The following is a 17,066-nucleotide window of genomic DNA, read 5'->3' as shown; positions in this document are numbered from 1 at the left end:
GTATCCTGGAACTTAAAAGTAAAATTAAAAAATAAAAAAGGAAGTTTTATCCTTTTTAGTAAGTTTTCTTTTATGATTATGTAGTGGCCTTCTTTATCCCAAATAATGCTTGATATCTTAAAATCTGGTTTTCCTAATAGTAATACAAATCAACCATCAAAAAAAGGAGGTAAAAGATTTATATAAAATTCTTAAGAACTATGATTTTCTGTCATTATAAGCTATAAATGAAAAAGTACAGTTGTTTCTAAAGGCTGCAAATATAAGATGCTGGCCAACATAAATGCATGACTTAGAACAATCCATAATGTGAATATTGTCAAACAAAACACTTAAAACATTTTTCATCAGATATTTATGTTTATTGAATAGTTAACTCCAGACAACACACATTTTAGTCTACTTTCTCACACTGATTATATATCCATGAGTTACAGATATGCCTGGGTATCTACCTGCCCTCTCAAAATGGGAGGAGGGAGTAAGTAGGGAGGGGAAGCAGAGCATGAAGGTAAAGAGGTGGTAGGTCCCTAGGCCAATTACTTGAGATCAAGAACCGTAGGCTGATTCACTTACCACAGTGTGTAATATTAAATACAATTTTCTCTATGTGCCACTACATGAAGGTGGTTAGTAAACACAGCTTTACAGGAATAATAAAAGTAGTTTAATGTTAAATTTAAGAGTTTGTAACCTTCAACACATTCATGTAAAATAAGCATCGATCAGCTATACAGACATATCTTAAAATTACTGCCTCAAAATGTGTCAAAAATGCAAATATCTAATTTCTTATAAAGTCTATCCCTAAGAACCTGTACTTTTAAATTCTGAAGGCAATATTTCATCAAACAAATCGGTGCTAAAAATGGATTTAATACACAGTGAAGAAATGTGAATGTCACAGAAATGCTTTTTATGAGTATAGAAAATGCACAAGAAATATACTCTGACAGAACAGTAAGTACTACTAGCAGAAAACAAAATGTATATATTTTTTAAATTCTGAAAGTTAATAATATAAAGGTAAATTTCTTAGAAAAATATAAAACTTTAGATCAAGAAACACATTACGGTAGGGGATGCAGCACAAGTAAAAAGAGTCTAGTTTTGGAGTCAGAAATAATCTGGGTTTGAATCCTGGTTCTGCCACTTACCTATGGAACAGCTAATACTTGGTTTCCTTCCTATAAAATGAAAATAACTACCTACCTCACAGAGCTGAAGTGAAGGTTAAATGAAATCAGATATGGCATATAGTATGTGCTCAATAAATGGTAGCAGCAGCTGCTAATAATCTAATCTTCCCCTCAGTTGCAGAACTCTCATTAATAGGAGTGAGAGGGGGCATTCAGACTCTTGAGAAATGTATTAAATAATACCCTTAATTTATATAACTTTTTGCCCAAGGGGCTAAAGAAAGTTTATCTTCACAAATTCCAGGTAAAATAAGGCATAGAACTTGTGCTCTTAAGAGTGGCAAAAGGTAGAAAAAGATAAATAGAATGCTGAAAACAACAAGTTACAGCACACTCTAAAATCATCATAATAATCAGGTCTTCCATATCTCTCAGAAATCTACAATGCACACTGCAGTCAAACAACAACAATAAAAACCAGGAAGCAACTAGAAGAAACAGTAATGTGATTCTGGTTATTCCCCTAACCCATCACAGAACTTCTTTATCCTTTAATATACAGAATGTCAAACAAATCCACAAATTGTTGCAAGGAAATACAACAAAATTTTGTTAAATAAAAATTCCATGACCATGACAGCAATTAAAAAATGATATTTAAGTTTTAAAATATTATTTTTAAAAGACTCTGTATAATATACTCAAAATTATGGTGATAATATAATTCCTAGCACTATGTTATTATTCCAGGACAAAAACCACAAATGAATTATGACTTTTTAACTGTACCATATCTACAAAGAGAAAAAGAGACAAAGAAAAAGGAAGAAAGCATATGCATGCACACACATAAGAGTTCCAGATCTAGACAGAAGCTAAAGAACCTTTAAAATTGGAAAACGGATAACTTAAAACATGAAACTAATGAAATCTAGCAAACAGGCACAAAAAAAAGAAAACTATGAGAAGGTAATACATTAAAAAGAACAAGGCCAGGCGCGGTGGCTCACACCTGTAATCCCAGCACTTTGGGAGGCTGAGGAGGGCAGATCCCCTGAGGTCAGGAGTTCGTGACCGGCCTGACCAAAAAGGAGAAACCCCGTTTCTACTAAAAATACAAAAATTAGCCGGGCGTGGTGATGCATGCCTGTAATCCCAGCTACTCAGAAGGCTGAAGCAGGAGAATCACTTGAACCCAGGAGGCGGAGGTTGCTGTGAGCCAAGATTCGCCATTACACTCCAGCCTGGGCAACAAGAGCGAAATTCTGTCTCAAAATATCCCCCAAAACAAACAAACAAACAAACAAGAACAAAAGAGAAAAGGGGCAAGGGAGGAGGCAGACAGTAAAATAAAATAGTCATTAAGTCACAGAACAGGGTAGCTTACGAATCAGGTAACTGATGATATGCATCTACTAGGTATTTCAAATAATTTTCATTAAAATATTCTTAAGCTTACATAAGGAACATTTGAAAAATAGTGTAATACTCAATGTACTTAATTCCTTAAACACTTGAGACTCAAATTTTTTATTAAAAACAAGTATGGCATTATATTATATTGTCTGAATGTCAGGTTACAGCTGAAGTACAAATTTACGGAAAGACATATGACTGACTCAAGGAATGTTTACATTTTAAAGGTTTTCAATATTCATTGCTAACCTATTTTCTACAGTCTGTCTTAATTACAGCAGTCACTTCAGTGCCCCCCTCACAAACACTAACTATTCTCCCACTTAAAAAAAAAATCCTTCATGAGCTAGGTACTATTGTTCCTATTTTACAGATGAGAAAACTGAGACACACAGAGACTGATGTCCTAAGACACACAGCTAGCAAATCAGGTAATTGACATAAAAACTTACATAGTAGGATTTCCAGGGCTTACATTCTCAATCACCAAAAACTAATAAAAGAGTTTTACATGGCAGTTTGTTATAAAATAACTACACAAAGTATTCCATAGGTCAGTAAAAACCAATCTGAAAAATGCAATGAAAATGGCAACTGCAAAACCCTATTAAAACGCATAAAGAACAAGATTAAAGGGAGAAATATCCTTCTGAAAAACCATCTATATTGATATTAATGTGCAACAATCAAAAACCATTTTTTTAAAGAAAGGATGTCAAAGATTCTTACCCAAGATGTTAAAATGGTCTACAAAGCTATGGCAATTCAATTATGTTGTAGTTCTGACACAGGATCAGTATGGTAAACAGAACAAGATCTTAGAAACAGGCCCAAGAATGTATGAGACACTAGCACATATAATAAAGGGATATTTTAATTAGCCATAAATTAATGATCTAACCCAGGGGTGGGCAAATTATTTCCTGCAGGACAAATCCAGCACACTGCCTGTTTTTGTAAGATACATGAACTAAGAAAGTTTTTACATTACAGATGGTTATATAAAGACCTATTATACAAAATAGGTTTTGATTTTATATATATCCTTGATTTTGCTTCTTGGTCCACAAAGCCTAAAATAGTTACTATCTGGTTCTTTAAGGGAAAGTTTTCTGACCCGTGATTTAAAGCATAAATGGTGTCGGTGCAATTGGATAAGCTTGTAGAAAAAAAAAGTATTTGGAACCCTACAATTCACAGGTTAAACCAAAACACATTTCTAATGGACATAAATTATATGTGAAGAACAAAACATAAAAGTATTATAAGAAAGTAATTGGGAAATGTCTTCCTAAGTATGATCTCGAAAACAGAAGCCATTTAAAAATAAGACTGATGGATCACATTTAATTAAAATGACAAATATACGTATACTACAAATACCAAGAATTAAAGGTGAAAAACTGGGAAAATATTTGTAATGAATGACAAGAGGTTGTTATCCTCAATACATGGAGAATGCAAACTAGTAAGACTTAAGATCTCAATAGAGAAATAGAAAATGACACAAAAAAGGTACACAAAGGAAGAAATACAAATGACCAATAACTATATGGAAAAGACCCATCACACTGTGTGTGTGTAAAATTAATGATGTTTTACTGTATGTACATGAAAACAATAAGCTTGTCTATTAGCAAAGACTTAAATGTAATTGCTGGTATTCTTGTTGGCATGGAGAGTGGTGATTACAGTAAAAACTGGTACAAACTTTTTGATGGAAAATATGTCTGTATGACCTAGAAGATTTAAATAATTGTGTATTTTTCAATAAAAATATTTAAAGCATAAAATTAGAATTTTAGCAATTATTTCTGATAGCATTATAGGTAATTTTTCTTCAAGTGTATTTTTAAAAATTTGTGTAATTTACCTGTGCTATTTTGTAATTTTAAAAAAGTAACAGCAACAGCAGCCAATGTATAAGGTAGCTAATATATTATTACTCCTATTTTTACAGAAAAGGAAACTGAGACTTGGAGAAGTTCTTGCTAACAGGCAAAGTCAGGATCCAAACACACATATTTGTATTGCTTTAGAGTCCAAGTTCTTAATTCCTATGCCATACTATGTTCTTAATTAATGTTTTTTTAAAAAAGGTTTTGTGAATCAAACCATTCTGTTACTTCTGTGCCAACCAACTGGATCAGAATGGTGGCCAACATTTGTGAGTATGTGTGTAAGTATATATACTAATTCTGATTTTAAAATGTAGACATATAGTATTTCTGCTTTTGAGAAGACATATATCTCTTTGTCATTCATTCTCTTTATATACTTTTAGATTTCAGTCTGAAAGCTTCCTATCTTCCTAATTAGAATAAATGCATTTCATCAGTAATAAATATTTCATTAACATTTTCCAAGCAAACTTAACTTTCATTATATAATCACAGCAATACACACAAATTGTAGATTTTCGTTTCTGCGGCGATACTACCAAAAATATATCCCAAATTCTTTATTTACAAGGTCAACACTTAAATAGAAACCTGTGTAAATAATAATTCAATTATAAGTTACATAGCACATAGCTAAAAGCGCAATAAGATAACAGAAAATTAGATGACATTATTCCATAAGCTATTAAACTACACACTAATTATCAACAAAGCCACAACACACATTAGTTGAAAAAAGCCCAATAATGCCATTGATAGTTTGTTTCCAAAATGACACAAGAATGTTCAAATCAAAATAAAAAAGGAAAATACAAAAACAGAATAACAAACATCCTAACATAAACCTAGTAGGTTAAGCTGATTTGCAAAATTCTGCAAAGTCAAAGGAAGTGATTTACTAATGATCAACTTCAAAGAAAAACAAGGGCATTTGTTCCATATCTTAGAACTTTATAAATGCTTCAAACATCAGTATAAATCTCATTAGGTTAATAGCTAGAGTAGATTGTTTTATACATAAGGAGATTTGGCATAGCAAGTTTATAAAGTGTGAAAGGTAAAAAAGCTGGGCAGGTGTACACAGTATAAGAATGCAACTGGTGTGACTAGAGAGTATAGTGTATAATTTAAAGTAGCTTAACAGAATTTTAGTAATTACATTCATTTTTAAGTATTTTATAAATTTGCTAATTATGACTTGGTTGCATTCTAAATCCTTTTATCCCAAATGGGATTATTGAACTATTAGCCTTCCAAAGCATTTAATTCATATCTCTATATCATCCATCACATTTTGAATACAGTTCTTCCAAATTTTTCCTATTGTAGTATCCCTATGGCTGAACAGAGTAGAGATACACCTGAGGTCCAGAATTACAGCTAGATGACACAATAAGCATAAAGTTTTATTACAGCTTGCCATTATATCTTCAAGTCTGCGTAAATCTGCTTTCTGTTCTATATCTGCATTTGTTTTAATATCAAACAAGTTATTTCCCATATTGAACAAACAAACAAAATCAGTGATCTAGAAGTTATACCATGTTTACTCCATGTCTTTGAGTACTTCTATCACAGTATTACCATATCCCAATTTGAGAATCATGGGATATTTATTTTCCCCATTAGAATACAAATTCATTGTCTTTGTATCCCAAAAGGATACAAGCACCAAAGGGACTAGCGCTGTGCCGAAAAGATTGTCACTCAACCACAGACAGTATTCTGCACTTGATATGCTGTTTTTCAGGAACCCAGACACAGACTTACATTGCTGAAAAAATACAACATAATTGATTAACTTACATCTTTTTCTGACCGATGTGGAAACATAGAAGACTGGCTGTAGTACATGTTTTCGTCATGGTAGTCACTGTCGACCCCCTCTACAAACTTCTTTCTTGAAGCACCAAACATGCTGTTTGTCACCTAAACAAAAATATTACTTTTATCAGGGGTAATACTTTGGAAAATGTTCAGTTTTACCTTACTCCTATGTGGAAAACAGAACATGAAGGGAGCATTGCTAAGATACAGAAATTGATCAACTAATGGCTAGTGGCGCATGTGATAAAGTCATAAATCTGATTATAACAATAAAGTGTTAGATGTTTATTTCCAGACCCTAAAAGTAGGAGAATCACATAAAGCCTATCTTAACAATTCCACTTCCTTTTAAAAAACTAAGTATACCTTACTCTTCAAAAATGGCAAATATCATTTTCCCATACATAGATTTTTTAAAAATTAAGTTTAGGTTTAATTATTCAAAATCTTCACATGCATCTTCCACATTTGTGTATCTGTCATCACCTTATTTTCTCAGTTATCTGTTTTCCCAAGCATTCCTCTTTCCTTACAATCTAAGTTTACTGAAATATACCGTTTTTTGAATCAGTGCATATATAGTGGCATACTAGAATTTTATCTCAAGCAAGTACCCACTCATGTAACTGAAGTACAATCTTTCATTGATCATACTGGTATAAAGTTATTATTTCAAAGATATAACCTGCTTATTCATTTGTTTTTCCAGTCTTTGTAACATCCAACATTAGCAATTTTGAGTTCACACCAACATAAATTGTTGTCACTTGTTATCTGTGAAGAAATGGTTCTAGGACCTCTCCCCTCATGGATTAAAAAATAAAATCCACGGATGCTCAATTCTCTCACATAAAATGGTTTATAATATTTGCATATAACCTACACACATCCTTTCATATACTTTAAATCATCTCTAGATTACTTATAATATCTAATACAATGTAAATGCTATATAAATAGTCACTGTATTGTTCAGGGAATAATGACAAGAAAAAACAGTCTGTACATGTTCAGTACAGACACAACCATCCATTATTTTTCCCCAAACATTTTCAATCTGCGGCTGGTTGACCCACAGACGCAGAACCCATGGGTATGAAGGGCCAACTGTAATTATTAAAATCTGTGCTAATTTTAATTTTTAATTATTTTTAAAATGTGACCTCTATAAAATTATCAAAACTATTAACTGACTAAAGTTATTTAAGGTCAATGTGTCTTTCTCCTAACAGTACTTTGAAAATCAAGGTAAACCAATGTCAATGAGAAAAGAGATTTTAAAGACTTGAATACAAGGTGACTATGTCTTTTCACAAGTACATTTTTGGGGAAAACTCATCTCAAATTTGATATCTGTCTTGTACATTCATTATGACTAAGAATATTTCCTTCCATTATAAATGAGTGAACAATTTCCATGTCTCATTTCAAAAAATGCTGTAGTCACTATTACATATCAGTAGACGTGGTGAACTATGTTGCAGACTTTGAAGGCCAAACTTTACGTGTAACTCTGTTGAAAGCACCCATGCTGTTTAATATTTCTTATATATTTTAAGTTCCCTGTTAAATATGTAGGAAACTTAATTATTTGACTGTCTTTCCTCCTGAGGTCTGAAAACCTATTCAGTCAGGTATAAATAAAGTCTAAGGACAGCTAACCTATTACTTTGCTATATGCTTTTAGGCAAGTAATAGCTTGAGGTGCGAAATATACAAAGATATTTTTTAAGGGTCTAACAATTTATTAGAACACAGGTACTTAATCTTTTTTTGGGAAACAGACTCCTGGTGAATCTCAGAATGCTATTCTGTAACTCTGTTATTTCAGACCAGGATCCCGCATGCCTATCCACCAGCTCCCTAAGTAGTCCCTACTAGGGGGAAAACAGATGTTTCTTAGTGAGTAATTTCAAAAAGGAAACAGTGGCAAAAAATCACTTTAGAGCTTGCAAATTAAGATTCACTACACATAAGATTTTAGAAGTTTGTTTTTTGAAAGTTAAAGATACATTTAATTATCTTTATAGAACTTTTACTATTGAGCTCTAATTCTAAGAAAGAATAAACATGGAAAATGCATAATTCAATAATTATTCAATAAAGTTTCAGGTGAATATCAAGCCATCTCTCATCAAATTTTATACACATAAATAAGCTCAAATTGATAAACTCTTCTTTTGACACTGTTTGTATAACACTTATCATCAAGACCATTATAGACTCCTAGAATTCTAAAATTGAAATTAATTGTATAGAATTAAAATTTTTATGCTTAATATCTTGCAAAAAGGTTTGGTTTGAAGGCAAAATTAAACATATGTTCCAGACGAAAGAAAATGAAGAAATGTTCCTTTTCCATCAATACCAGATTTTCTCAAGAGTCACTGTGTGTGTGTGTGTGTGTGTGTGTGTGAGAGAGAGAGAGAGAGAGAAAGAGAGAAAATATACCAAACGTAAGCTTAATTTCTGTTTTGTGTGCTCTGGCACAGAAATTACACATCAGTGACAATACTAATTATTCTTACATGACTTCAGCAAATAATTAAAAAACAAAACGAGAGTGAGAGAGAGAGAGACGGATGGAGGGAGGGAGAGGTAAGGGTGTTTTACTCTCCCCCATGAATGCAAGCCCCCATCCAGAGATGGGTGCTGGTATGAGACAATTCTAATCCATGGCAAAATCACAAGAGAAAAAGACAACACAGGTTTTTCATAAAGCTAGATTTATTTAATTTTAAAGTGCCCGTCCTTTATTCTACATAGAATGATGGAACAGGGTAGGAAGTATTTAAAAATAATCAGGGAACATAAAACTGAGACGAAAACAAGCAGAGAAGTAACTGACCAGGCAAATGCTTGAAGGAAAAGCAGTCAGTTCAGAGGGTCAGTAAACCCCTCACTGGTATGGCTCAAGCAGCATGAACTTAGGTGGTGAAGGGTAGGAACTCATGTCAGAGAGACTGGTTGGGGCTAGACCATATAGTACACCTCGAGAGCCTGAGAGACTTTGGATTTTATTCTTTGTTAGACGGGAAATCAAGAGAGGATTTAGGCGAAGCTTAAGAGTAACTTAATTTGGCTTTTTTTTTTTTTTTAAAGGTCCTAGCTACTCCATGAGGAATGGGCTAAAGAGGGTATAAAACGAAAGCAGGAAAATGCATTAGGAGGCCAGTGATAGATAATGATGGCCTAATAGGGTGGTGAGTAGTAGTTGAATAAAGGATATACTCTGAGGCAGAACTAGTAGGAATGGATGGATGGATGATATGAAAGGGTTAAACTATACTCATCTTCTCCCTGAAAGAGAAATTAGGGTACATAAAAATCAATTTCTATAAATTTCAAAGAGGATATGTCAATTATATCGAAATACATTGAAATTACTGGTTACAACGTATGTTAAAAAGTTAATTTGGTAAATAAAAATTTTAATAAACGACAGTCATGTGCAGCATGACATTTCAGTCAATGATGGACCATATATACAACGGTGGTCCCGTAAGATTATAAACAAGCTGAAAAATTCCTATTGCCTAGTGATGTCTTGATAGACCTAAGCAAATACATGAGTGTGTGTATCAGTTTTCAACAAAACAAAAACATCTAAAAAGTAAAAAAACAAAAAAATTCAAATAGAAAAAAGCTAAGTATGAATATAAGGGAAGAAAATATTTTTGTACAGCTGTACGTGTTTAAGTCAAGTATTAAAGAGTCCAAAAGATTTTAAAAAATTAAAAAGGTTATAAAGTAAAAAAGTTACGGTAAGCTAAGGTTAACTCATTATTCAAGAATGAAAATTTTTAAATAAATTTAGTGTAGCCTAAGTGTACAGTGTTTCCAATGTCCACAGTAGTATACTGTAATGTCCTAAGCCTTTACATTCACACACCACTTACTGAATTACCCAGAACAACTTCCAGTTCTGCAAGCTCCGTTTATGATAAGTGCCCTATAAAGGTGTAACCTTTTTAAAAAAATGTTTTGTATCTTATTTTCACTGTACCCTTTCTGTGTTTAGGTATGTTTAGATACACAAATACCAATGTGTTACAACTGCCTACAGAATTCGTATAGCAATATGCTGTACATGTTTATAGCCTAGGAGCAAGAGGTTATATCATCCAGGTTTGTTTAAGTATGGTCCACATTCACAAAAGTGCCTGACGCATTTCTCAGAATGTACTCCCATTGTTATGGCTGTAGTTTAAACTATGGCTGTAGTTTAAAATTAAATCAGACTTCATCTTGGATATACAGCATTAGAATCTTTGGTGTGTACAATTTGTCAGCTTTATTCAAGCAAACAAGTCAAGGGCTTATATATACTTTGTTAAGTGACCACCTTTTTACTTGACACTCACACCAGACTTTCTAAGACAAATTGAGATTTTTTTACCAGGAAAGAACATACGCATGTAGCAAAACCAATGTTTCTTAAACCTTTTTTGAACACAGATCTAAAACGTTTAATCGAGACATTTAATCTTTCCTTTGATTTCATAAGAACTAAGCAGCATATTCTAAAAAGTACACAGAGGTCAGGAATGGTGGCTCATGCCTACAATGCCAGCACTTTGGGAGGCCAAGGCAGGCAGATCACTTGAGGTCAGGAGTTCAAGACCAGCCTGGCCAACAACGTGAAACCCTGTCTCTACTAAAAATACAAAAAATTAGCCAGGCATGGTGGCATGCACCTGTAATCCCAGCTACTCAGGAGGCTGAGGTGGGAGAACTGCTTGAACCCAGGAGGTGGAGGTTGCAGTGAGCCAAGATCATCATGCCACTGCACTCTAGCCTGGCCGACACCACGAGACTATGTCTTAAAATAAAATAAAATTAAATTAAAAATACAGAGATAAGTAAGCTAATCCTCTGTACCAAACCAAATCCCCAAAAGGAATTGGTCTCAGAAAGTAATAAAGAATTAAACTGGAAGACGTAATGGAGCCACTTAAGTTGGCTGGATTTTCCCAGTATATTCCTCCTTCATTATTTAGTTTAGACTAGCTATGAATTCCTAAGGCATGACATTCTCAACATTTAAATACAGTATTTCAAAGCCAAATGTGGTAAATCAGAATAATCACAGAAATTTACCAAAAAAAAAAAAAACAAACAAACAAACTTCAGATAAAATAACCAAGAACTTCAGAGAAGACGGGTAAAGTGGTCCCTGATACAGGCAGGATGAATGGCAATTAGGGAACCAACGAAGTAAGAGGCAGGCCTGAAGCTACACAGAGGATACACCTAAAAATCCCTGAGATCATCACCTCAACATGACTTTGCAGCACTAATTATCTTAGAACCCAACACAAATCTTATATTTCAGCTTAATTTTGGCTATTCACAGTTGTTACTGTTCACGGTAATCTCTGAAAAATGTCACTTTAACTCTCAAAAATGCTGTCTGTAACCTTTGTGATCTTCAACAATTAAAATTCAAGCTGATCAAACCAACCCTATATATTTATTGAAATTATTTATATCATCAATATCTTTTCATCTCTACGGTCATTTCCTAGCTGATACGGTTTGGCTCTGTGTCTGAATCCAAATATCACCTTGAACTGTAATAATCCCCACGTGTCGCAGAAGGAACCCCATGGGAGGTGACTGAATCATGAAGGCGGGTATTTCCTGTGCTGTTCTCATGACTGTGAATAAGTCTCATGAGGGTGGAGCCAAGATGGCCGAATAGGAACAGCTCCAGTCTATAGCTCCCAGCATGAGCGTCGCAGAAGACGGGTGATTTCTGCATTTCCAACTGAGGTACCAGGTTCATCTCACTGGACAGTGCCGGACAGTGGGTGCGGGACAGTGGGTGCGGCGCACCGTGCGTGAGCCGAAACATGGCGGGGCATCGCCTCACCCGGGAAGCCCAAGGGGTCAGGGAATTCCCTTTCCTAGTCAAAGAAAGGGGTGACGGACGGCACCTGGAAAATCGGGTCACTCCCACCCTAATACTGCACTTTTCCAACAGGTTTAACAAAAGGCACACCAGATTATATCCCGCACCTGGCTCGGAGGGTCCTATGCCCACGGAGCCCGGCTCATTGCTAGCACAGCAGTTTGAGATCAAACTGCAAGGCAGCAGCCAGGCTGGGGAAGGGGCGCCCGCCATTGCCAAGGCTTGAGTAGGTAAACAAAGCGGCCAGGAAGCTCGAACTGGGTGGAGCCCACCACAGCTCAAGGAGGCCTGCCTGCCTCTGTAGGCTCCACCTCTGGGGGCAGGGCACAGACAAACAAAAGGCAGCAGTAACCTCTGCAGACTTAAATGTCCCTGTCTGACTGCTATGAAGAGAGTAGTGGTTCTACCAGCACGCAGCTTGAGATCTGAGAACGGGCAGACTGCCTCCACAAGTGGGTCCCTGACCCCCCAGTAGGGGCACACTGACACCCCATGCGGCCGGATACTCCTGAGACAAAACTTCCAGAGGAATGATCAGGCAGCAGCATTTGTGGTTCACCAATATCTGCTCTTCTGCAGCCACCGCTGCTGACACCCAGGCAAACAGGGTCTGGAGTGGACCTCCAGCAAACTCCAACAGACCTGCAGCTGAGGGTCCTGGCTGTTAGAAGGAAAACTAACAAACAGAAAGGACATCCACACCAAAAACCCACCTGTACGTCACCATCATCAAAGACCAAAGGTAGATAAAACCACAAAGATGGGGAAAAAACAGAGCAGAAAAACTGGAAACTCTAAAAAGCAGAGTGCCTCTCCTCCTCCAAAGGAATGTAGCTCCTCACCAGCAACGGAACAAAGCTGGACGGCGAATGACTTTGACGAGTTGAGACAAGAAGGCTTCAGAAGATCAAACTACTCCGAACTAAGGAGGAAGTTCGAACCAATGGCAAAGAAGTTAAAAACCTTGAAAAAAAATTAGACGAATGGATAACTAGAATAACCAATGCAGAGAAGTCCTTAAAGGACCTGATGGAGCTGAAAACCACAGCACGAGAACGTGACGAATGCACAAGCCTCAGTAGCCAATGAGATCAGCTGGAAGAAAGGGTATCAGCGATGGAAGACGAAATGAATGAAATGTAGCGAGAAGTTTAGAGAAAAAAGAATAAAAAGAAATAAACAAAGCCTCCAAGAAATATGGGACTACGTGAAAAAACCAAATCTACTTGGTGTACCTGAAAGTGACGGGGAGAATGGAACCAAGTTGGAAAACACTCTGCAGGATATTATCCAGGAGAACTTCCCCAATCTGGCAAGGCAGGCCAACATTCACATTCAGGAAATACAGAGAACTCCACAAAGATACTCCTCGAGAAGAGCAACTCCAAGACACATAATTGTCAGATTCACCAAAGTTGAAATGAAGGAAAAAATGTTAAGGGCAGCCAGAGAGAAAGGTTGGGTTACCCACAAAGGGAAGCCCATCGGACTAAAAGCTGATCTCTCGGCAGAAACTCTACAAGCCAGAAGAGAGTGGGGACCAATATTCAACATTCTTAAAGAAAAGAATTTTCAACCCAGAATTTCATATCCAGCCAAACTAAGCTTCATAAGTGAAGGAGAAATAAAATACTTTACAGACAAGCAAATGCTGAGACATTTTGTCACCACCAGGCCTGCCCTAAAAGAGCTCCTGAAGGAAGCACTAAACATGGAAAGGAACAACCGGTACTAGCCACTGCAAAAACATGCCAAATTGTAAAGACCATCAAGGCTAGGAAGAAACTGCATCAACTAACGAGCAAAATAACCAGCTAACATCATAATGACAGGATCAAATTCACACATAACAATACTAACCTTAAATGTGAATGGGCTATATGCTCCAATTAAAAGGCACAGACTGGCAAATTGGATAAAGAGTCAAGACCCATCAGTGTGCTGTATTCAGGAAACCCATCTCATGTGCAGAGACACACATAGGCTCAAAATAAAGGGATGGAGGAAGATCTACCAAGCAAATGGAAAACAAAAAAAGGCAGGGGTTGCAATCCTAGTCTCTGATAAAACAGACTTTAAACCAACAAAGATCAAAAGAGACAAAGAAGGCCATTACACAATGGTAAAGGGATCAATTCAACAAGAAGAACTAACTATCCTAAATATATATACACCCAATACAGGAGCACCCAAATTCATAAAGCAAGTCCTTAGTGACCTACAAAGAGACTTAGACTCCCACACAATAATAATGGGAGACTTTAACACCCCACTGTCAACATTAGACAGATCAACGAGACAGAAAGTTAACAAGGATATCCAGGAATTGAACTCAGCTCTGCACCAAGTGGACCTAATAGACATCTACAGAACTCTCCACCCCAAATCAACAGAATATACATTCTTTTCAGCACCACACCACACCTATTCCAAAGTTGACCACATAGTTGGAAGTAAAGCACTCCTCAGCAAATGTAAAAGATCAGAAATTATAACAAACTGTCTCTCAGACCACAGTGCAATCAAACTAGAACTTGGGATTAAGAAACTCACTCAAAACCACTCAACTACATGGAAACTGAACAACCTGCTCCTGAATGACTATTGCGTACATAACGAAATGAAGGCAGAAATAAAGATGTTCTTTGAAACCAACGAGAACAAAGACACAACATACCAGAATCTCTGGGACACATTCAAAGCAGTGTGTAGAGGGAAATTTATAGCACTAAATGCCCACAAGAGAAAGCAGGAAAGATCTAAAATTGACACCCTAACATCACAATTAAAAGAACTAGAGAAGCAAGAGCAAACACATTCAAAAGCTAGCAGAAGTCAAGAAATAACTAAAATCAGAGCAGAACTGGAGGAAATAGAGACACAAAAAACCCTTCAAAAAAATTAATGAATCCAGGAGCTGGTTTTTTGAAAGGATCAACAAAATTGATAGACCGCTAGCAAGATTAATAAAGAAGAGAAAAGAATCAAATAGATGCAATAAAAAATGCCAAAGGGGATATCACCACTGATCCCACAGAAATACATACCACCATCAGAGAATACTATAAACACCTCTACGCAAATAAACTAGAAAATCTAGTGGAAATGGATAAATTCCTTGACACATACACCCTCCAAAGACTAAACCAGGAAGAAATTGAATCTCTGAATAGACCAATAACAGGCTCTGAAATAGAGGCAATAATTAATAGCTTACCAACCAAAAAAATCCAGGACCAGATGGATTCACAGCCGAATTCTACCAGAGGTACAAGGAGGAGCTGGTACCATTCCTTCTGAAACTATTCCAATCAATAGAAAAAGAGGGAATCCTCCCTAATTCATTTTATGAGGCCAGCATCATCCTGATACCAAAGCCTGGCAGAGACACAACAAAAAAAGAATTTTAGACCAATATCCATGATAAACATTGATGCAAAAATCCTCAATAAAATACAGGCAAACCGAATCCAGCAGCACATCAAAAAGCTTATCCACCATGATCAAGTGGGCTTCATCCCTGGGACACAAGGCTGGTTCAACATACGAAAATCAATAAACGTAGTCCAGCATATAAACAGAACCAAAGAAAAAAACGGCATGATTATCTCAATAGATGCAGAAAAGGCCTTTGACAAAATTCAACAGCTCTTCATGCTAAAAACTCTCAATAAATTAGGTATTGATGGGACGTATCTCAAAATAATAAGAGCTATCTATGACAAACCCACAGCCAGTATCACAGTGAATGTACAAAAACTGGAAGCATTCCCTTTGAAAACTGGCACAAGAGAAGGATGCCCTCTCTCACCACTCCTATTCAACACAGTGTTGGAAGTTCTGGCCAGGGCAATCAGGCAGGAGAAGGAAATAAAGGGCATTCAATTAGGAAAAGAGGAAGTCAAATTGACCCTGTTTGCAGGTGACATGACTGTATATCTAGAAAACTCCAGCGTCTCAGCCCAAAATCTCCTTAAGCTGATAATCAACTTCAGCAAAGTCTTGGGATACAAGATCAATGTGCAAAAATCACAAGCATTCTTATACACCAATAACAGACAAACAGAGAGCCAAATCATGAAAGAACTCCCATTCACAATTGCTTCAAAGAGAATAAAATACCTAGGAATCCAACTTACAAGGGATGTGAAGGACCTCTTCAAGGAGAACTACAAACCACTGCTCAAGGAAATAAAAGAGGATACAAACAAATGGAAGAACATTCCATGCTCATAGGTAGGAAGAATCAATATCGTGAAAATGGCCATACTGCCCAAGGTAATTTACAGATTCAATGCCATCCCCATCAAGCTACCAACGACTTTCTTCACAGAATTGGAAAAAACTACTTTAAAGTTAATATGGAACCAAAAAAGAGCCCTCATTGCCAAGTCAATCCTAAGCCAAAAGAACAAAGCTGGAGGCATCACACTACCTGACTTCAAACTATACTACAAGGCTACAGTAACCAAAACAGCATGGTACTGGTACCAAAACAGAGACACAGACCAATGGAACAGAAAAGAACCCTCAGAAATAACGCCACATATCTACAACCATCTGATCTTTGACAAACCTGACAAAAATAAGCAATGGGGAAAGGATTGCCTATTTAATAAATGGTGCTGGGAAAACTGGCTAGCCATATGTAGAAAGCTGAAACTGGATCACTTCCTTACACCTTATACAAAAATTAATTCAAGATAGATTAAAGACTTAAATGTTAGACCTAAAACCATAAAAACTCTAGAAGAAAACCTAGGCAATACCATTCAGGACATAGGCATGGGCAAGGACTTCATGTCTAAAACAACAAAAGCAATGGCAACAAAAGCCAAAATTGACAAATGGCATCTAATTAAACTAAAG

The 17,066-nt window shown here is 36.1% G+C and overlaps 1 protein-coding gene across 2 annotated transcripts in view; it reads right to left on the bottom strand.

The window, feature by feature from the left end:
- The window catches only part of CNOT2 (CCR4-NOT transcription complex subunit 2), a 112,287-nt gene that overhangs the window by 37,753 nt on the left and 57,468 nt on the right, over positions 1-17,066 (bottom strand). For both annotated transcript variants that reach the window (XM_003808733.5, XM_034936220.2), the window contains exon 3: positions 6,263-6,385. In XM_003808733.5, coding sequence (XP_003808781.1) covers positions 6,263-6,385 — 123 coding nt within the window. The remainder of the gene's footprint in view (positions 1-6,262; positions 6,386-17,066) is intronic.

This window comes from Pan paniscus, chromosome 10 (genome assembly GCF_029289425.2).
Source record: "Pan paniscus chromosome 10, NHGRI_mPanPan1-v2.0_pri, whole genome shotgun sequence".
Lineage (NCBI taxonomy): Eukaryota > Metazoa > Chordata > Mammalia > Primates > Hominidae > Pan > Pan paniscus.
This window is presented reverse-complemented; position numbering and strand designations above follow the sequence as displayed.